Source organism: Bufo bufo, chromosome 3 (assembly GCF_905171765.1).
Source record: "Bufo bufo chromosome 3, aBufBuf1.1, whole genome shotgun sequence".
In the NCBI taxonomy this organism is placed as follows: domain Eukaryota; kingdom Metazoa; phylum Chordata; class Amphibia; order Anura; family Bufonidae; genus Bufo; species Bufo bufo.
Genome location: NC_053391.1, coordinates 631,623,877 through 631,647,583, shown reverse-complemented (window position 1 = coordinate 631,647,583; position 23,707 = coordinate 631,623,877). Strand labels below are relative to the sequence as shown.

The window sequence follows — 23,707 nt, the reverse complement described above, 5'->3', positions numbered from 1 at the left end:
CTCTCATTGCTTCAGCAAACGAAGCAAGACGGACTCGATAGAAAATTGATGAGCCTATCTCAATTCGGTCTCCTACAGTGAGAGACGGAGCATGCTATGTGAGCGCTTCTCTCTCCGTTCTCAGTGCTCAGATGCCCACCGATCAAAGCCTTTGATATGTCAATTTGACCCTTTAAAAGGGTTTTCCAAGATTTTTTTTTTTTTTTTTACTAATGACCTATCCTCTGGCTAGGTCATCAGTATCTGTTTGGTGGGGTTCCAACACCTGAGACCCCCGCCGGTCAGCTGTTTCGAGAAGGCAGCAGCACTCCTGTGAGCGCCGCTGCCTTCTCGCAGCTTACCAAGCACAGTGCCATACATTGTAAGGTGGCTGTGCTTGCTATTGCAGCTCAGCCCCAGTCACTTGAGTGGGGCTGAGCTGCTCCTAGGCCACATAATCGATGAACGTGTTGTCACTGGCCTAGGAAAATCAGAGAGAAGGCTGCGGTGCCCACAGGTTTTCGGACCCCCACCGATCAGTTACTGATGGCCTATCCAAAGTTTTTTAAGAAACACAATGTAAGCAGCATTCATAGCAGAAGTTCATAAATAGAGTGATTAATCGACTATCAATTAAATGTGTAAATACATTTTGCCCATTATCAAATAAAGGTCTAGTAAAAAATGTGAAATGGATTCTCCATCAACACTTACTTTTACAGCTTTTGAAAAAGTCAGGAAACAATGGAGGGGAGGTGACCACATAGCCTGTATGTCACGAATAGAGTCTAGAAGAATCTTTGAGTTCGACACGTTAATGCCAAACGGTTTAAATGCAGAAATGGAACTTTTTGGATTTCTGTAGACTTGGGATGGTTGCCCTTCAAGGGAGCGCCATCGAGGTCCGGCTGTTTACCAGGACCTCGAACTCCCTTCCATGTGAGGCCCCGATCCTTTTATGTTCTGCTCTCCGCTCATCTCTTTATCTCCAGATCTCTGTCCATCAAAACGGAATGCTCAAGAAAATAAAAAATAAAGACTTTTAAAAAAGTAAAACCAGAATTACTAAATATATAGAAAGTAAAAGGACTAACAGACAACCTCTCTTGCTCCATTATATATTTGAATATAAAGAAAAAGAAATAATAAAATAAAAAAGAGAAAAATAAAAAAGATATGTCCTTGAGAATAATCTTTAAGTTAAAAACACCTATTTTCATTTCTAATGTTAGTTAATAGGAAATTTGTTCTTAAAAAAAACAAAAAACATGGAAAATCCACCAAAAACGCAGATTTTTTTTTTTTTTGCTATATGCTTTACAACACACAGCTGTCTGGAATAACATCTACCGTAATAACAAGTAAATGAACACTGTCTTATCAAGAATATGTCTCCAAATCTTACAATGAACCCATAAAATAGCACACAATATAGTATAATTCAATCTTTATTAATTAAAAGAGAATAAATAATTACATGATATGGCAAGATACAATTACATATAATAGTAGCAGTGCAAGAGTGTACTGCGACAAGTACAGGGAGTGCAGAATTATTACGCAAGTTGTATTTTTGAGGATTAATTTTATTATTGAACAACAACCATGTTCTCAATGAACCCAAAAAACTCATTAATATCAAAGCTGAATATTTTTGGAAGTAGTTTTTAGTTTGTTTTTAGTTTTAGCTATTTTAGGGGGATATCTGTGTGTGCAGGTGACTATTACTGTGCATAATTATTAGGCAACTTAACAAAAAACAAATATATACCCATTTCAATTATTTATTTTTACCAGTGAAACCAATATAACATCTCAACATTCACAAATATACATTTCTGACATTCAAAAACAAAACAAAAACAAATCAGTGACCAATATAGCCACCTTTCTTTGCAAGGACATTCAAAAGCCTGCCATCCATGGATTCTGTCAGTGTTTTGATCTGTTCACCATCAACATTGCGTGCAGCAGCAACCACAGCCTCCCAGACACTGTTCAGAGAGGTGTACTGTTTTCCCTCCTTGTAAATCTCACATTTGATGATGGACCACAGGTTCTCAATGGGGTTCAGATCAGGTGAACAAGGAGGCCATGTCATTAGATTTTCTTCTTTTATACCCTTTCTTGCCAGCCACGCTGTGGAGTACTTGGACGCGTGTGATGGAGCATTGTCCTGCATGAAAATCATGTTTTTCTTGAAGGATGCAGACTTCTTCCTGTACCACTGCTTGAAGAAGGTGTCTTCCAGAAACTGGCAGTAGGACTGGGAGTTGAGCTTGACTCCATCCTCAACCTGAAAAGGCCCCACAAGCTCATCTTTGATGATACCAGCCCAAACCAGTACTCCACCTCCACCTTGCTGGCGTCTGAGTCGGACTGGAGCTCTCTGCCCTTTACCAATCCAGCCACGGGCCCATCCATCTGGCCCATCAAGACTCACTCTCATTTCATCAGTCCATAAAAGTCTTGAGATATTTCTTGGCCCAGTCTTGACGTTTCAGCTTGTGTGTCTTGTTCAGTGGTGGTCGTCTTTCAGCCTTTCTTACCTTGGCCATGTCTCTGAGTATTGCACACCTTGTGCTTTTGGGCACTCCAGTGATATTGCAGCTCTGAAATATGGCCAAACTGGTGGCAAGTGGCATCTTGGCAGCTGCACGCTTGACTTTTCTCAGTTCATGGGCAGTTATTTTGCGCCTTGGTTTTTCCACACGCTTCTTGCGACCCTGTTGACTATTTTGAATGAAACGCTTGATTGTTCGATGATCACGCTTCAGAAGCTTTGCAATTTTAAGAGTGCTGCATCCCTCTGCAAGATATCTCACTATTTTTGACTTTTCTGAGCCTGTCAAGTCCTTCTTTTGACCCATTTTGCCAAAGGAAAGGAAGTTGCCTAATAATTATGCACACCTAATATAGGGTGTTGATGTCATTAGACCACACCCCTTCTCATTACAGAGATGCACATCACCTAATATGCTTAATTGGTAGTAGGCTTTCGAGCCTATACAGCTTGGAGTAAGACAACATGCATAAAGAGGATGATGTGGTCAAAATACTCATTTGCCTAATAATTCTGCACGCAGTGTGTGTGTGTGTGTATGTATATATGTGTGTATATATATATATATATATATATATATATATATATTAGTACAGACCAAAAGTTTGGACACCTTCTCATTCAAAGAGTTTTCTTTATTTTCATGACTATGAAAATTGTAGATTCACACTGAAGGCATCAAAACTATGAATTAACACATAACAAACAAGTGTGAAACAACTGAAAATATGTCATATTCTAGGTTCTTCAAAGTAGCCACCTTTTGCTTTGATTACTGCTTTGCACACTCTTGGCATTCTCTTGATGAGCTTCAAGAGGTAGTCCCCTGAAATGGTTTTCACTTCACAGGTGTGCCCTGTCAGGTTTAATAAGTGGGATTTCTTGCCTTATAAATGGGGTTGGGACCATCAGTTGCGTTGAGGAGAAGTCAGGTGGATACACAGCTGATAGTCCTACTGAATAGACTGTTTTTATAATTTGTATTATGTCAAGAAAAAAGCAGCTAAGTAAAGAAAAACGAGTGGCATCATTACTTTAAGAAACGAAGGTCAGTCAGTCAGCCGAAAAATTGGGAAAACTTTCAAAGTAAGGGCTATTTGACCATGAAGGAGAGTGATGGGGTGCTGCGCCAGATGACCTGGCCTCCACAGTCACCGGACCTGAACCCAATCGAGATGGTTTGGGGTGAGCTGGACCGCAGAGTGAAGGCAAAAGGGCCAACAAGTGCTAAGCATCTCTGGGAACTCCTTCAAGACTGTTGGGAGACCATTTCAGGGGACTACCTCTTGAAGCTCATCAAGAGAATGCCAAGAGTGTGCAAAGCAGTAATCAAAGCAAAAGGTGGCTACTTTGAAGAACCTAGAATATGACATATTTTCAGTTGTTTCACACTTGTTTGTTATGTATATAATTCCACATGTGTTAATTCAGAGTTTTGATGCCTTTTATAGTCATGAAAATAAAGAAAACTCTTTGAATGAGAAGGTGTGTCCAAACTTTTGGTCTGTACTGTGTGTGTATATATATTTGTGGCAGGAGCTGAGGTGTACATTGGCGTGGAGTCGGGAGGGATGCCTATCACCCTCCATGATCTATCTGGCTGAACTGTGCCTGGAGCCAGTCCAGGGTAGGCCTGAATAAGTGGGCCACCCAAGAGAGTGGAATGAAAGAAAGAAGGGTCGGGAGGGTGGGGCATGAAGCGACCGTCCTCAGGGTGAGGACGCGAGGGAAGATATAGTCAGCAGCCCCGCCCACAAATACAGGCTGTAACCAGCCTTAATACTTGTGGCAGGGGCTGAGGTGTACATTGGCGTGGAGTCGGGAGGGATGCCTATCACCCTCCATGATCTATCTGGCTGAACTGTGCCTGGAGCCAGTGCGGGGTAGGCCTGAATAAGTGGGCAAGAAGACTACCCACGCTGTAGGAGGGAAATAGTTAATTGAACCGAACGCCACGGGAGATAACAAGGGCCTGAGAGATTCAGGCCGGAGCTGGGTTGTTAAATGACCTGAGCGATTCGGGAAGGCACTGGGTAGTTAGTAACGTGACGGTCCAGGATGACAGCGGAAGAGCAAGCTTGGGTGATCCAGGATGAGAGAGGCAAAGCGAGCCTGGGCAACATAGAATAACCGAGATGGAGCGAGCCTGGGCGATCCAGGAAGACAGGAGCAGCGCGAGCCTGGGCGATCCAGGATGACAGGAGCAGCGCGAGCCTGGGCGATCCAGGATGACAGGAGCAGAGCGAGCCTGGGCGATCCAGGATGACAGGAGCAGAGCGAGCCTGGGCGATCCAGGATGACAGGAGCAGCGCGAGCCTGGGCGATCCAGGATGACAGGAGCAGCGCGAGCCTGGGCGATCCAGGATGACAGGAGCAGAGCGAGCCTGGGCGATCCAGGATGACAGGAGCAGAGCGAGCCTGGGCGATCCAGGATGACAGGAGCAGAGTGAGCCTGGGCGATCCAGGATGACAGGAGCAGAGCGAGCCTGGGCGATCCAGGATGACAGGAGCAGAGCGAGCCTGGCCGATCCAGGATGACAAGAGCAGAGCGAGCCTGGGCGATCCAGGATGACAGGAGCAGCGCGAGCCTGGGCGATCCAGGATGACAGGAGCAGCGCGAGCCTGGGCGATCCAGGATGACAGGAGCAGCGCGAGCCTGGGCGATCCAGGATGACGGGAGCAGAGCGAGCCTGGGCGATCCAGGATGACGGGAGCAGAGCGAGCCTGGGCGATCCAGGATGACGGGAGCAGAGCGAGCCTGGGCGATCCAGGATGACAGGAGCAGAGCGAGCCTGGGCGATCCAGGATGACAGGAGCAGAGCGAGCCTGGCCGATCCAGGATGACAGGAGCAGAGCGAGCCTGGCCGATCCAGGATGACAGGAGCAGAGCGAGCCTGGGTGAACCAGGATGACAGGAGCAGAGCGAGCCTGGGTGAACCAGGATGACAGGAGCAGAGCGAGCCTGGGCGAACCAGGATGACAGGAGCAGCGAGCCTGGGCGATCCAGGAGGACAGGAGCAGGGCGAGCCTGGGCGATCCAGGAGGACAGGGGCAGGGCGAGCCTGGGCGATCCAGGATGACAGGAGCAGGGCGAGCCTGGGCGATCCAGGATGGCAGAGCCGGAGCGAGCCTGGGCGATCCAGGATGACAGAACGAGCCAGGGCGATCCTGGATGACAAGGGTAGAGCGAGCCTGGGCGAACCAGGATGATAGAGACAGAGCGAGCCTTTGCCAGCCAGGATAACGAAACAGAGAGAGCCTGGGCGATCCAGGAAAACAGAGGCAGGGCGAGCCTGGGCGATCCAGGGCGATCCAGGACGATCCTGGATGGCAGAGGCAGGGCGAGCCTAGGCGATCCAGGATGACAAGGACCTCAGATGACGTGAGAGTGGGTCAAGAAGCAGGGAAGACAGACAGAAGGCGTATGCATGATACCTGAAGAATTCGGGAAGCAAATGAGCAGCAACTTGGCTGATCGGGAGGACTGAATATCAGAGAGTACCGCAGCCCTGTCTGTTTTAAGAAAAGATTGCCCAAAATTGCACATTAGGAAACCGGAAAATAGCACAGCAACAAAACCCCACTACTAAAACAACATTCATGGAGTTAGCTACACTGGAGGGGATAACTTGTTATATCTGTTAGCAGCAGTGGAAGGTGCAGTTTCTGGCCCCAGTCGAGGAGGCATAGAGCGATTGTGCAGCAATTGATTGGCACCCGTGGGTATAGGGGTCCACCGAAGGCTCCAACCTAAACTCAACCTGGGCTAGCGGTAGCACAGGCGACGGGAATCAGAGCAGCAGTCCCTGACCCCGCAGCAGTGTCCGCAAGGCAGCACCCTACTGATCACACCAGTGTCTGGACTCTCCGCTGCGTACTTTTATTTATTTTTTATTTTTATTTTTACCTGAATGGAGACACAGGCCGGCAAGCCCCGTGCCTGCCGACCATGGCTTCTCGGCTGGAATGTACTGCAAAATAAAATAAAAATAGAAAACAATACATGCAATTATACCTAATTACAGTTGTAGATACCCCCAGGTCCGGTGCACTGAAGAAGTACTTGAACCAATTAGGTGGACCTGAGTGAATCGAGTGGACGGGGAGCAATAAAGGGTGACAGAGGCAGCGTGGACCTGGGCGATCCAGGACGACAGAGGCAGAACGGGCCTGGGCGATCCAGGACGACAGAGGCAGAACGGGCCTGGGCGATCCAGGACGACAGAGGCAGAACGAGCCTGGGCGATCCAGGATGACAGAGGCAGAATGAGCCTGGGCGATCCAGGATGACAGAGGCAGCTTGTACCCGGGCGATCCAGGATGACAGAGGCAGTGTGTACCTGGGGAAGCATGGAAAACAGACCAAAAAGACGTGTGCGTGATACCTGAAGAAATTCAGGAAGCTGAGCAGCTACTTGGCTGAACGGGAAGACTGGATATCAGACGGTACTGCAGCCCTGTTCATATCGGAAAATTTATGAGCACCTAGATAAAGACAACAAGCTAATAAATTAAGTTCTGAGCCCGAAATGGTACATTAGACAACCGGAAAAACAGCATCTCCCCCAACCTGGAAAGAGAAGGACCTGTTTAAGGGACATCCCATCCCCCGCATATGCGTCAGCCAAGCGGAGATGCTGCTCGCCAGGCGACCGGAGAACTCCCTGAAGTGTACGGTAGCACCTCCACCTAAGCCCAGGCCCAGCATGGGATGGGTCAGAGACCCACCGGAGCAATGCTGAGGACCCAATCCATGAAAACTCTAGTAAAGCCCCTTTAAAAACAAATAATATATGTAACGCACACTGCTCTACGGGTGAATACCCCTGCAAACAATGGAAACCTGCAAAGCCCTCTTGAAAAGCTTTGTAATGACTATGACACAGGGTGGACCCTTCACCTAGTAATTACACTCTGGTTGCACCTGCACACATGAAGGCAGAACCCTGCACAGGACTTCTGATGACTGTCCACTGACATCTGACATGTCAGATACTGAATAAGAATAATGAGAATGTAAGAACACCTGCAATGATAACGAAACTGTTTGGGAGGTAACCTCATTAGAGGGCAGCTGACACATTTAAGTTTATTTATGCCACTGCTATGCTGTATGCATATTATAGACAGAGCTCTGCAGTAAGCATGTTATATACACTCAGCAGTGCAGAACGCATGTTACATACACATAGGTCTGAAGCACACACCATGTACATGCACACAAACACATTATATATACACGCACTCAGTACTGCTGCATGCACAGCTGACACATTACACAGCTCCGATGCAAATACACTCTTATCTATAATAAAACTCGCATTTATGTACACTGACTGACGCCCCTGAAGAAACGCGAGAGCGAAACCCGGTCGGGCGTTGCTGTGCACGCGGTTTTAAGATTTGATGTGCGGGATAAGTCAGCCCTACCTGAAGCGCCGAGGACGCCGGCCCTGCCGACAGGGCCTAAACAGAAAAAAAGAGGATTGCACGCTGCGAGGAGGCTTCCCAGGAGCTGAAGGAGAGAGGGAGCCCCGGCCGAGCCCAGCTGGGCAGGCCGGGCAGACGCTGCCCCCGGCCGATGAAGCTGGAGAGCCGTACCTTACCCGGAAGTGACGTAGGCTGGGAACCCTCGGAAGTGACGGAACGGGCTGGAGGTAGAAGCATGAAGCGACCGTCCTCAGGGTGAGGACGCGAGGGAAGATATAGTCAGCAGCCCCGCCCACAAATACAGGCTGTAACCAGCCTTAATATATATATATATATATATATATATATATATATAGAAAAAAGAAAAAAAGATGAGCAGCACACACTTTGCAGAGGTGCAATCCCTTGGGTAGATCACGGACTTGATCCAATAAGTTATATATATAGAAGAATCCAAGGCAGCACACGAATAACGGTGAAAAAAAGTGGTGTTTATTCCCACATGTGCAGACAGCAACGTTTCAGCTCTCTCAATGGAGCCTTTGTCAAGCCATAACAATCAGTGCAAACTCAAATGTTTAAATAGCATACATGATTATTGTGTAAATTACATGATTGTACAGAAAATTACATAATTATACAGGAATAGTCCATGAAAAATTCATCCTGGTTTCTCAAATAGGTGTCACATACTTGTAGTACATCGACTGCAAAATTCATATTCATTATTAAAATTGAACAGTGTCCCCAACTCACTAGATTGTGGTGTGAATACATAATTCATAATAATTACATTCAGGTGCCTGTGATTATGTGATATTTAAAAACATATAAGGAAACTCACATACTGGAGGAGAGCAGGAATCACACGGCGTCCGGAAATCGCAAACGCGCATGCGCGGAACTTCATCAGTCCCGCGAGACCGTCAATATTGCACAGAATTCAGAGGCCCACAACCAAGATGGCCGCACCTGAGCCGAAGCGATCTGCGCATGTCCATTCCCGACCCAGGGCGGAATCAGCATAGCCGGCGTAGCAGTCATGTGTCCTGTCATAAGGTGTAAACAATCCACCACGTCATGGACTATCCAGCGATCATACGCTGCAAATACTATAATAGGTCAACTCAAAGCAGGGGTCCAGCGGTGTATTCCAAAGCAGTGGCATCCACCACCTATATATAATACCGCCTCATCCCAATAATCAACAAGGCATTATACTAACGTCCAAGTGGTTCATACAAACAGATGACAATCTCTCAAGCCCGCGGTCTGCAACCGAACCTCGATCGGAGACCCCGGGCTTGTGCGGCAGCTGCAGGCATGGATGCCACCAGTCAGGGGCCCCAAGCCACAGCTGTCCCAGAGAGAGATGCATCAGAACAATCATTCACTACACGTATCTCATGTCACCGTCCCTGATCCGTATACCTGTCAGTCGGGAAAGGTCACGCCCAAGATCGCCATCAGACCACGCCCCCTCCCTGGCCCCGGTCTCAGAAATCTGATCATATAAAATATAACATTGTACAAATATATAAACATAATCACTATACAGTAGCCGATCGATCCTGCCTTCATCCAGTATTTCCAGAGATAATCCAATTGTGAAGCTTAGTTTCATATTGATCTAAAAAAATAATAAAGAAACAATGTTATTGTTCACTATTATTAAATGCTTGCACTTAAATACAGCCTTACTCCCGAGGTAAGTAGAATTTCCCAGAACCCCAATACATATAGACCACACGACAAAAACAAAAAGGAAAAAAGGGGGGGGGGGGAGGAAGGGGGAGGGGAAGGGGAAGGGAAGAAGGGTCACCCACATTCATGACATGCGATACATAAAAGGATAGGGAAATGAAACAATACTAAAAGAATCAAATCACCCTAAAATCCACATTGAGCCCCATTGGTTTGAGAGTCTGCAACTCAAAAATCCAATAGAGCTCCCTTCTCTTCAGACGTGTAGTCCTGTCTCCACCCCGTCTGGGTAAGAGCACTTGTTCTAAAATCCTATATATATATATATATATATATACACTCACCTAAAGAATTATTAGGAACACCATACTAATACGGTGTTGGACCCCCTTTTGCCTTCAGAACTTCCTTAATTCTACGTGGCATTGATTCAACAAGGTGCTGATAGCATTCTTTAGAAATGTTGGCCCATATTGATAGGATAGCATCTTGCAGTTGATGGAGATTTGAGGGATGCACATCCAAGGCACGAAGCTCCCGTTCCACCACATCCCAAAGATGCTCTATTGGGTTGAGATCTGGTGACTGTGGCGGCCATTTTAGTACAGTGAACTCATTGTCATGTTCAAGAAACCAATTTGAAATGATTCGAGCTTTGTGATATGGTGCATTATGCTGCTGGAAGTAGCCATCAGAGGATGGGTACATGGTGGTCATGAAGGGATGGACATGGTCAGAAACAATGCTCAGGTAGCCCGTGGCATTTAAACGATGCCCAATTGGCACTAAGGGGCCTAAAGTGTGCCCAGAAAACATCCCCCACACCATTACACCACCACCACCAGCCTGCACAGTGGTAACAAGGCATGATGGATACATGTTCTCATTCTGTTTACGCCAAATTCGGACTCTACCATTTGAATGTCTCAACAGAAATCGAGACTCATCAGACCAGGCAACTTTTTTCCAGTCTTCAACAGTCCAATTTTGGTGAGCTCGTGCAAATTGTAGCCTCTTTTTCCTATTTGTAGTGGAGATGAGTGGTACCCAGTGGGGTCTTCTGCTGTTGTAGCCCATCCGCCTCAAGGTTGTGCGTGTTGTGGCTTCACAAATGCTTTGCTGCATACCTCGGTTGTAACGAGTGGTTATTTCAGTCAACGTTGCTCTTCTATCAGCTTGAATCAGTCGGCCCATTCTCCTCTGACCTCTAGCATCCACAAGGCATTTTCGCCCACAGGACTGCCGCATACTGGATGTTTTTCCCTTTTCACATCATTCTTTGTAAACCCTAGAAATGGTTGTGCGTGAAAATCCCAGTAACTGAGTAGATTGTGAAATACTCAGACCGGCCCGTCTGGCACCAACAACCATGCCACGCTCAAAATTGCTTAAATCACCTTTCTTTCCCATTCTGACATTCAGTTTGGAGTTCAGGAGATTGTCTTGACCAGGACCACCCCCCTAAATGCATTGAAGCAACTGCCATGTGATTGGTTGACTAGATAATTGCATTAATGAGAAATAGAACAGGTGTTCCTAATAATTCTTTAGGTGAGTGTGTGTGTGTATGTATGTATATATATATATATATATATATATATATATATATATATATATAGAAGACAAAAAATCGGACTGCACTCCAAGCATTTCTTCAAAAAAGTTTAGTTTTTATTCACCCATAAGGTGGCAAAGCGACGTTTCGGCTCAAGCATGAGCCTTTCTCAAGCATTGGTGAACAGTGAATAGCCAGTATATAAAGGTGTGCCAATACATATAATCAAGCAACATAATTGGTACTTTAAAAATAATACATATATACAATGTACAAATATGTGCAAAAACCGTATAATGGTCATGATTGTTAAAGTGACCAGTGCATTCCATACAATAAATCTCCAAAATACAATAGATTACATATAAAAACACCATAGGACATATAATTGGTTACATCTGTAACTCATCAATACGTCATTCATGCATCAACTGTAATAGTGCACATGTGCAAATAAGGAAAACTAATGAATTGCTACCTGGAGGGATGATGGCGCCCACATATACAATAGCGCTGCTCAGCGCGTCCTCAGGAGACCAGCGCGCATGTCCCAATCGTTTGACGTCATCTAGGGAGACCGACCGGTGCATAACAGTGCCGCCTACTGATGACATCAGCGGCGCACCCGATAACATGTCACCGCCTTCTCCCATCAATGCCTCCACATAGCGACGCATGCGCAATAGTTCCGGCAAGCTGTTTTCCGCCATATTGGGTAAGGGAATCAGAGCAGATAAATGACCATACAATCTGTCGCTTATCGTCCTATTCGTTCTGCACATACAGTTGTTGTGGTTGAATGCCACCATGCTGCAGGGTGGATAAGTGACCATCTTTTCCAAAATGGTACACTTAAATCCACTCATCACCTCAATACCAGCGGCACGTCAGTGTCGTCAGCATTGTAGGATCATATCCTGCTTAAATATACAACTGTGAGGGTACTCCTCATTATAATAGATCGATTAAAAACAAGCGACAGTGTACACTATAGAAAAGATATAAGTTACTCAATATAAAATACATCGCTCATTCCCAATTTTTTACAAACTCGTCCTAACGGGGACATACGCATGGAATCCAGAGAAAAAAATATATATGTCTCAACACAATTATTTTTTCGTGGGCTCATCATCCACCAATCAGGTTCATCAGTTTTCTGAGGTGCCATCTGTGCAGATGTATCTGGAAAGATAATACAAAAGTGTCAGTGTCATAAATTAGTGAGATTACCCATTACATTTATATTAAAATCAATTTATTACTCAAAATTATATGTTTACATTTTCTGTTTTTTCTTTTTCTTTTTTTAAAAACCAATGAATCTGTCAACCACAGGAGGTATTATGGAGCCCATACCAATGCAACATAGGGGCAAAACAACCTCATCACAGACCTCCTCCATATCTATAATCTATATTTAAACCTTTGGGGTGCAGACTTTGTAGTGTCTGGATCCAATGCATTTCTCTTTTTTTGAGTAGAGATACTCGATCTCCACCCCTCCGTGGCATTGGAACCTGATCCAAGATCCAACATCTGAGATCTTTTTCTTTATGACCCAGTAACCCAAAGTGTCTGGGCACTGGCAAATCTTTGCGTCCCTTTCTGATTGTGTAACGGTGATTATTCAGCCTAGTCTTAAAATCTGTGGAAGTTTCGCCATTTTGGAAAAGATGGTCACTTATCCACCCTGCAGCATGGTGGCATTCAACCACAACAACTGTATGTGCAGAACGAATAGGACGATAAGCGACAGATTGTATGGTCATTTATCTGCTCTGATTCCCTTACCCAATATGGCGGAAAACAGCTTGCCGGAACTATTGCGCATGCGTCGCTATGTGGAGGCATTGATGGGAGAAGGCGGTGACATGTTATCGGGTGCGCCGCTGATGTCATCAGTAGGCGGCACTGTTATGCACCGGTCGGTCTCCCTAGATGACGTCAAACGATTGGGACATGCGCGCTGGTCTCCTGAGGACGCGCTGAGCAGCGCTATTGTATATGTGGGCGCCATCATCCCTCCAGGTAGCAATTCATTAGTTTTCCTTATTTGCACATGTGCACTATTACAGTTGATGCATGAATGACGTATTGATGAGTTACAGATGTAACCAATTATATGTCCTATGGTGTTTTTATATGTAATCTATTGTATTTTGGAGATTTATTGTATGGAATGCACTAGTCACTTTAACAATCATGACCATTATACGGTTTTTGCACATATTTGTACATTGTATATATGTATTATTTTTAAAGTACCAATTATGTTGCTTGATTATATGTATTGGCACACCTTTATATACTGGCTATTCACTGTTCACCAATGCTTGAGAAAGGCTCATGCTTGAGCCGAAACGTCGCTTTGCCACCTTATGGGTGAATAAAAACTAAACTTTTTTGAAGAAATGCTTGGAGTGCAGTCCGATTTTTTGTCTTCTAAAGTGGGTAAGCACCTTTTTACCATACTTGGACATTGCACCCGTCTATTTTTCCACACTATCCAGGGTGGTGCTGCCAGTGGTTTTTTTGCTATATATATATATATATATTTGTATTTTTATTATTTTTTCATATATTTTCTTATCAGTCATATATAACTGTTTATATATATTTCAGAAAATAGGAATCATGTTTATATTTTTTTGATCATATATTATTTGATAATGGGCAAAATGCATTTACGCATATAATTGATAGTCGATTAATCACTCTATTTTATGAACTTCTGCTATGAATGCTGCTTACATTGTGTTTCTTAAAAAAACTTTATTAGTTTTATTTATAGTGTTTTATGTATTTCATATATTGGGTATATTAAAACACGGATTCTTAACACAGTCGCTTTAAAGGGGTTTATCCCATGATTAAAGGGGTTTTCTGAAATTTCATTACTGATGACCTATCCTCTGGATAGAGTATCAGTATCTGATCGGTGGGGGGTCTAACACCCAGGACCCCTGCCGATCAGCCCCGCAGCTTTCTCACAACTTTGGCTGCTCTTCTGAGGACGACCCTCAAGCGCATCATCAGAATGTCTGGAAGAATCACTGGTACTCAGTTACCATCACTGGATGACATCTTCATACATATATATATGCTGTGAACTGTGAATAGTAATGCTTTTTGGGGCAATGTGTTTCTTTTTTCTATTATAATACTTTAATTTAAATGTCTGTTCTTTGTTCCTCTGTCCATGGCATCTAGGATTGCTCCAAACAACATTTCATTGTATTGTGCATTGTATTTATTGTATTGTACAGTGGCAATAAAGGCATCTTATCTTAATTTTCCTAGGCCAGTGACCGCACGTTTATCGGTCACGTAGCCTAGGCGCAGCTCAGCCCCATTGAAGTAAATCGGGCTGTGCGCGATACCAAGCACTGCCACTATACAATGTACGGCGCTGTGCTTGGTGAGCTGAGACAAGGCCACGGTGCTCACAGGAGCGCCGGTGCCTTCTCAAACAGCTGATCGGCGGGGGTCCTGAGTATAGGTTATCAGAAGTAAAATGTCGGAAAACCCTTTTAATGTAAAACATAAAAATCAGCCATCATATAGTACATGCCAGTCTCTTTCTTACAAACTTAGAACCGGCCCTGTACCTCACATGGATCCAGAGATCTCCCCATTCATTGCTCTGCAAGATTTAAAGGAAATGTTTAAAGGAAATATGTTATGTTTAACATATTTTTGAAAGAATTTCTGTTTTTATTTTTCCATGTCACTATCTATATTTAAACAAAAACCTTAAAATATTGCAGTTTTCGCACTGGCCACTAAGTCTAATAATAGACGCCACTTCTTGGTCTGTACAGATCACAGTACTGCAGTTATCTGCTTATCTGCCATTCTAATCCTGCCTGTAATGATACCACCTCTGTGTACAGATAAGACAGGATCCACCATTCACAATAGGTGATACAAATGTTATCTACTTTTTCCTTGTACAATGACCTCTGCACAGGTGACAGAGCATGTCTAGAAAACTCACCCATAGAAGTCAATGAGGTCCCCTCCAAACTATTGTGTCTATGGCCCATGGGGCTGCTGTAAAGCCATTTTCTTAATGCTGTGTAAATGCTGTTAAGAACAGCTGAGGCAAGATGGCCGCCCCCAAAATCATGTTTAGGAAATCTGCAATCAGAAAATAAAAAAGAATATGTGTTGCTATCTGGTTGTAGCTGGCAGATAACAACATTTTTTTGTGACACATTTCCTTTAATTCAAACTAGCAGCTTAGGAGGCGTGAACTTTCAAGGGACGTGTCCTTTCTACTGCAACTGGAGGCAGCTGAAGGTTGGAACTGAGCATGTGCGTCCACCTCAGGAAAATCAGAAAAAGAGCAAACAGGTGGCGCTATACAGATAGATTTCAGCTATACAAAATTTTTGTATTACATGCAGTTACAAAAGTATTCAGATCCAGGGGCTGGTTTAAAAACTAAAAGTAAAATGCAAACATAGGTTTTAAAAAACGGCAAGTCTCTAAACTAAAGGATACGGAAACCAGAACTGTTCAGGTCTTACGTTTTTTGTGAGGACAGGTACGGACATTAGATGACGCATTCCTCTCTCATGTCTGATAAATCCAGTCCATTTAGCTGGAGGGCTTATTGAATATAACCTCTATTTAATGACCTCTCCGCATATAATTGAAGTGAAGATCCTTCCCAGAGACGGCGCATATCCTAAAGGTGGCGTGATTTAATTTCCCCTGACATTTCAGTTCCTTCGGTGACATATTCTCACATCCGAAACCAAGAAAATAAGAAGCAGCTGACCACATACCAGAGACATTTCGGAAGAAGCTTGCTTGACCTTTCAGCACTTGCCCATTCACTGAGTCCGGAGGAACTGGCGCGCTATCTGCCGAATGTTCCTAATGAAGGTAACCCGTGACTCCATCACCCGTCTGTGCTGTGAGAATTTCTGATCTCTACTTATATTATGTGACTTCAATTTCTTCCTACTGGCAGAAAGAAGAGCACTGGAAAATCTGCTGAAAACCCTCCCCGGGGGTGACCATCAACATATGGAGTCAACTCGGACCAAGTTAAATGGTCGCTAGTGAGAAGATAGGAGCCGACAACCCTGATTTTGCTGCTGTGAAGTAAATGAATGCTGTGTTAAAGGGGTTGTCTCAAGACAGACTGATCGTATATGGTTAGGATATGCCATCAATGTCTGTCGGTGGGGGTCTTAGTTCTCTGTTCTTGCTCACCACGACATTGAAGTTGTGGTGGTGGTGCTAAGAAAGCCCCATGCCACGTTTTCTTCTGTCAGCTTTGCTTGGTTTTTCCTGGATGTCGCATGGTCGCCCATTGACTATTATGAGCCATCATCCAACCTCCAGAGAAAGCCGAGCAGAGCCAACAGCAGATGAAGTGGTCACCATGTTTCTAGAGTTCGATTGGCGGAGGTAACAACCTCAGAAAGTCATGGCATAAGCTAGCAGTATCACAGCGATGGTTGTCCTGAACCGAACCCTTTAAAAAAAAAAAAAATCCTCCAATATCAGAAATCACTTGCAAGTTCTCCTGTTTAGCGTTTTCTTGGGTGCGAATAACATATCTACCTGTACCACTCGCACAACTTTCACTTATTTCTCAATCTCTAATCTAGCTAGTTATGCAGTGACATAGGGGGTCATTTACTATCTGATATACGCTAGTTTCTGGCGTATATCTGTCCCAGGTTGCAGTGCAAAGGTTATTTGCGATGCAATCTGCGACTTTTCTTCGCTCATGTAAGGCCTAAAAAAAGGGGACGTGGCGTGGGTGGGGAAGGGCCGTCTCATTTATAATATTTTACGCCTGTTTAAGGTGTAGAAAACGGTCTAAATTTAAGCCAGCAAGGAAGCTGTCTTACATTTATACCAGCGGTGGATGAGGTGAAGTTATGTAGATGCCGACACCTCTATATATCTTTGCGGATCCAATCCCATCGCAAAGGATTATGAAGACCGGCGTCTAAATCACCGGTTTTAATAAAGGACCCCCATGTTCTCTGCTCCTGGTGATGTAAAAGAGAGAGACTCCAGCTTCCATAAAATTGTGCCAAGTATTTTAAAGCCAAATACAGAAGACAAGCAGCGTCTACGCATATCAGGTCACCACGTCAGACCCTTACTGGTGACCAGCATGGCATGAGCAGGGGTCTGATGTGGGGACCAGAAACGAGTAGACTTTTACATTGGCTTTTACATCCATTTTACAGTATTTGGCTTTTACATCCATTGCAGAATTTTATGGAAGCTGGAGTTTCTCTCTTTTAGGCCTCATGCACGCAGCCGTTGCCCGGACGTGCCTGTATTGCGGACCACAAATTCACTTAAATAAGTCCGCAGTCCGGAAGGAGCGGTGCAGGACGGAGTGCTTCCGTGGTGTTTCTCTCCGTGCCTCCGCACCGAAAAAAATAAAACCTGTTCTATGTTTTCTTTTTTGTGGTGCAGACAGATCACGGACCTATTAAATTTGAATGGGTCCGCATCTATCTGCGGAAACCGCACGGACGGTGCCGTGCATTGGGCATCTCAAATTGCCGGCACACGCTCATGTGCATGAGCCCTTAACACATGCCTTAGGCCCCCTGCACACGACGTGCCCCCTGCACCCCGTGGTCGTGCTGCGGCCCGCAAAATGTGGGCCGCAGTGGATCGCGGACCCATTCACTTGAATGAGTCCTTGATCCGGCCGTTCCGCAAAAAGATAGGACATGAAATACGGGACGAAACACCACGGAAGCACTCCATAGTGCTTTCGTAGGGTTCCGTTCCGTACCATTACGCATCTCCGGATTTGCGGACCCATTCAAGTGATTGGGTCCGCATCGGTGATGCGGAATGCCCACGGAACGGCACCCGTGTATTGCGGATCCGCAATACGGCAATGGGAAGCACACGTTCGTGTGCAGGAGGCCTTAGCCTGATCCAGGCCATTCAGTGCTTCCAAGTGCCTTCAGGTGAGCTGGACTGGTGCTGTTTTCTACGTTAGTGGATCCTCCTCTGCTCCTGTATCATTGTATAACTGGGCAGATTTGCCAGTCAGAGCTGTGGGGAAGGTAGGTGATATTGGTTGTCACCAAACTTTCCCAGAAAAAAGAAAGCCTGATGATTTTTACCATATTAAAGAAATTCTCCTTGTCATTCGATGAATCCTATAGTTGTATACAGATAGTGTGATTACCCATCTTGTGCTGTTGTACCTTACAGTGGTCACTCTTGTGCCCGGCTACCTCACTGGATATGTGACTGCCCGTCAGTGTATAAACTATGATATGTCCACATCACTGAACCGAAGCTTCACAATTGGACAAAATAATAAAAATGATTTGCAGTGTTATTATTCTTGTAAATCTTGCATTTGTCAAACACTTTGTGGTAATGATTTGTGATGTTCAGAAGTGAAATGGAACTTACACAATACTATAAGATTTGGAAATTTTACATGGTTACAAAGAGAAGTGATTCACTGGAAAAGTAGAATAATCTTGGAACGGTTGTGAGTGATGTAACGCAGGGTTCCATTTTCTACGATGTAAAAGATCCTCACTCAAAACCTGAAAAATTCATATGGGACCTCAGTTTAGTGCATGAACATCCATAGTAACATAGTACATAAGGCCGAAAAAAGACATTTGTCCATCCAGTTCGGCCTGTTATCCTGCAAGTTGATCCAGAGGAAGGCAAAAAAAAACTGTGAGGTAGAAGCCAATTTTCCCCACTTTAGGGGAATAAAAAATTCCTTCCCGACTCCAATCAGGCAATCAGAATAACTCCCTGGATCAACGACCCCTCTCTAGTAGCTATAGCCTGTAATATTATTACGCTCCAGAAATACATCCAGACCCCTCTTGAATTCCTTTAGTGAACTCACCATCACCACCTCCTCAGGCAGAGAGTTCCATAGTCTCACTTCTCTTACCGTAAAGAATCCTCTTCTCTGTTTGCGTACAAACCTTCTTTCCTCCAACGCAGAGGATGTCCCCTCGTCACAGTCACAGTCCTGGGGATAAATAGATGATGGGATAGATCTCTGTACTGACCCCTGATATATTTATACATATTAATTAGATCTCCCCTCAGTCGTCTTTTTTCTAAAGTGAATAACCCTAATTTTGATAATCTTTCAGGGTACTGTAGTTGCCCCATTCCAGTTATTACTTTAGTTGCCCTCCTCTGAACCCCCTCCAGCTCTGCTATGTTTGCCTTGTTCACAGGAGCCCAGAACTGTACACAGTACTCCATGTGTGGTCTGACTAGCGATTTGTAAAGTGGTAGGACTATGTTCTCATCACGGGCATCTATGCCCCTTCTGATGCAACCCATTATCTTATTGGCCTTGGCAGCAGCTGCCTGACACTGGTTTTTGCAGCTTAGTTTGCTGTTTATAAAAATTCCTAGATCCTTTTCCATGTCAGTGTTACGGGAGTGTTTTACCATTTAGTATGTACGGGTGACTTGCATTATTCCTACCCATGTGCATAACCTTACATTTGTCAGTGTTAAACCTCATCTGCCACTTATCTGCCCAAGCCTCCAATCTATCCAGATCCCTCTGTAGTAGTATACTGTCCTCTTCAGTGTTAATTACTTTACACAGTTTAGTGTCATCTGCGAAAATTGATATTTTACTATGCAAGCCTTCTACAAGATCATTAATAAATATATTGAAGAGAATAGGGCCCAATACTGACCCCTGAGGTACCCCACTAGTGACAGTGACCCAATCTGACTGTGTACTGGTAATAACCACCCTCTGTTTTCTATCATTGAGCCAGTTACTTACCCACATACAGACATTTTTCCCCAGTCCGAGCATTCTCATTTTATATACTAACCTTTTATGTGGTACAGTGTCAAATGCTTTGGAGAAGTCCAGATATACGACATCCATTGATTCGCCGCAGTCAAGTCTAGAACTTACCTCCCCATAGAAACTGATTAAATTAGTTTGGCATGACCGATCCCTCATGAAGCTATGCTGATATGGCGTTATTTGCTTATTTCCGTTGAGATGCTCCAAGATAGCATCTCTTAGAAAACCTTCAAACAGTTTACCCACAACAGATGTTAAACTTACCGGCCTATAGTTTCCAGGCTCTGTTTTTGGACCCTTTTTGAATATTGGCACCACATTTGCCATGCGCCAATCTTGTAGGACATTCCCTGTCAGTATAGAGTCTGCAAATATCAGAAATAAGGGTCTGGCTATGACATTACTTAATTCCCATAGGAGTCATACACTCCACATTTTTTTCTGATAGACCCCTTGCGCTGCTATGCCCCTCTTTGTTTTTATGGCACCCAATATGTGAATTAGTACCATAAGCGCAGGGGGGAGGAGACCTCAGCTCTCTTCAGCGAGCGTCTCCTTTTCCCAGGCTTTGACTCTGTCCAGTCGCTGTGGACCCTTCCACAGCCAGGGAGAAGACGAGCTGTTCTCGTGGGATTTGGTAAATCTCACAGGTACAGGCCATGTAAGCGAATACACAAAGTACTATACTCTATTACATAGCATCTGCAGGAGGTATGCTTCTTCATGTGGTAGTAGGTCTAAAAAAAAAAGCATGAAAGTTCCTCTAAGGCTACATGCACACGACCGTATGTGTTTTGCGGTCTGCAAACTGCGGATGCCATCCGTTTTTTTTGCGGATCCATTGTCCTAAAATTGACAAGAATAGGACATGTTCTATTTTTTTTGCGGGGCTACGGAAATAAATGGGTCCGCAAAAAAACCAGAACGGACACGGAAACAAAATACGTTTGTGTGCATTAGGCCTTAGTCTAACACTTGAGATGTTTCTCCACTTTGTACACCACCCTTTTAACTGGGGTAAGATTGCAACAATTTTGTGACTTTTTAAAAAGACTCGGGGACATTTTCCATGCCGCTCTTAAGTCCCTCTGCGCTGCCAGAGGAAAAGCCAAAGTTATGTAGAGATGCAGGCTTCTACATAAGTTTGGTGCTATCTCCTGTAGGCAGTGAGACAACCTAAATTCTACTATTCACAGGTTGAACAAGTGCCTGTTCAAGGAATTCTATAGTAGAATATGGTCAACAGATTATATAGTCACAGTAATACCATGATTCTAAAATATAACTTTTAATATGTATAAATAAAATAGTCAATGAATCCCTCCAAGTAATAATTAATCAATCAATATATAAGGACAAAAGAAAAAAATATTAATAGAATACTAGGGTCAGGATGATATAGATTGTTTAATAATGGTTAGTAGTTGTTAATGAAACCTAATTAGGGAGGTAATAACCCTATTAAGGACCCTAACGTAGTAGCCCTACCTAATACGGAATAACCGCCCCGATAGGGGCGATCCCGTTTCTCGTGCCTCCTAGAGTCCCTAGTTGACCCTACAGGGACAGATGCCTATATAAAGGGGACCCTATGGAGAAACCTGGGCTAATCTACACAAGAAAAATAATAAATGTACACAGATAATAAACCCCAGTGACAGACTACACCAAAATATGAGAAAAAGATATGTAAAGAATACAGAAATAAGATGTGGGACATCTTATTTCTGTATTCTTTACATATCTTTTTCTCATATTTTGGTGTAGTCTGTCACTGGGGTTTATTATCTGTGTACATTTATTATTTTTCTTGTGTAGATTAGCCCAGGTTTCTCCATAGGGTCCCCTTTATATAGGCATCTGTCCCTGTAGGGTCAACTAGGGACTCTAGGAGGCACGAGAAACGGGATCGCCCCTATCGGGGCGGCTATTCCGTATTAGGTAGGGCTACTACGTTAGGGTCCTTAATAGGGTTATTACCTCCCTAATTAGGTTTCATTAACAACTACTAACCATTATTAAACAATCTATATCATCCTGACCCTAGTATTCTATTAATATTTTTTTCTTTTGTCCTTATATATTGATTGATTAATTATTACTTGGAGGGATTCATTGACTATTTTATTTATACATATTAAAAGTTATATTTTAGAATCAACCTAAATTCTACACCAGCTCCATTGCTGGTGGAGATTTAGGCTTCTTGCAAACGACCGTATGGCTTTTTCAGTATTTTGTGGTCCGCAAAAAACGGATACGCAAAAAATACGGATGATGGCCCCTGATAGAACAGTACTATCCTTGTCCGTTATGCGGACAATAATAGGACATGTTCTATCTTTGAACGGAAATACGGAAACGGAAGGCATACGGAGTACCTTCCTTTTTTTTTGCAGATCCATTGAAATGAATGGTTCCGCATGTGGTCTGTATACGGAACGCAAAAAACGGAATGTAAACGGAAAAAAAAAACGTTCGTGTGCAAGAGGCCTTAGGCCTCCTGCACACGAACGTGTGCTGCGCGTTGCCGTATTGCAGCAAAAAAATCTAATGTGCATACAAAAAATACCTCCCAAATAATATGTTAATAGATAAATAATTGCCCACAGACTAAGGGCTCGTTCACACGACCGTTGGTGTCCCGTTCCCGTATTACGGACTGCATTTGTGGATCCGCAATACACGGACACCGTTCTGTTGTCATTCCGCATTACGGATGTGGACCCATTAAGTTCAATGGGTCTGCAAATCCGGAGATGCGGAACGGAAGCACGGAACGGGACACTACGGAAGCACTACAGGGGTTCCATTCCGCGCCTCCGCACCACAAAAAGATAGAGCAAGTTCTATCTTTTTGTGGAAGGGAGGGATCGCGGACCCATTCAAGTGAATGGGTCTGCGATCTCCATGCGCCTGCCCCACGGAAGGTTCCCGTACATTGCGGACCGCAATTTGTGGTTCACAGCACGGGCACGGGACACCAACGGTCGTGTGAACAAGCCCTAATTGTGTGACTTCGCAATATACTGAAAAATATCAGATACCTTCACTTATTTGGTAATTGTAGAGGAATGCAATATTATGCAGCAAAAAACGTGGTACAGGATAATGACTGAGGATTAATCACCTTGAAGTGTGGAGTCGGGAGATGGTCTGTCCCTAAAATGGCCCTGCGGCTACCCCTGCCTAAAAAAAAAAAAGGGGGGGGGGTTAGTCAGCACATCCCAATGCGCAGGTGCACGCTGCCATGGCTAGAAACATAGAGAAAAAAGACAATGCAGCAGCACCCTGCAAACCAGATAAAGTACAATAATGCCATAGTCACAAAAAACATTCAAGTGCTAATACTACACTTATGTATAAAGTGAGAAGCTTGGCTAACGCATTTTGTACAAAACCATTTGAGCTCGTTTGCCAAACGTCAAGGCGATCTCTGTAAGACGGGAACCTAACACTAAATACTACCTGTTATGTGCCATAATGGCCGCCATAAAGTTCAGGAAGTTTTGGATCCACATGCATGCTGGGTCCACTCTGCCTTTTTTGGTGCCATAAAGGCCTCCATTATTTCCAGGGGATGCAGCTACCAACATGCAGGCCGAGCCCACTCGGGTGAGAGAGGCGCTCATAGGGTAAGTAAATCGAGGTA

General features: G+C 44.3%; 1 protein-coding gene across 1 annotated transcript in view; it reads left to right on the top strand.

The window, feature by feature from the left end:
* The window catches only part of TEX26 (testis expressed 26), a 57,529-nt gene extending 34,225 nt beyond the window's left edge, over positions 1-23,304 (top strand). Inside the window, exons 7-9 of the mRNA XM_040426160.1 lie at positions 15,966-16,127; positions 16,216-17,418; positions 23,294-23,304. Of these exons, the coding sequence (XP_040282094.1) occupies positions 15,966-16,127; positions 16,216-16,307 (254 nt within the window). The 3' untranslated portion in view covers positions 16,308-17,418; positions 23,294-23,304. The remainder of the gene's footprint in view (positions 1-15,965; positions 16,128-16,215; positions 17,419-23,293) is intronic.
* Positions 23,305-23,707: the final 403 nt, after the last annotated feature.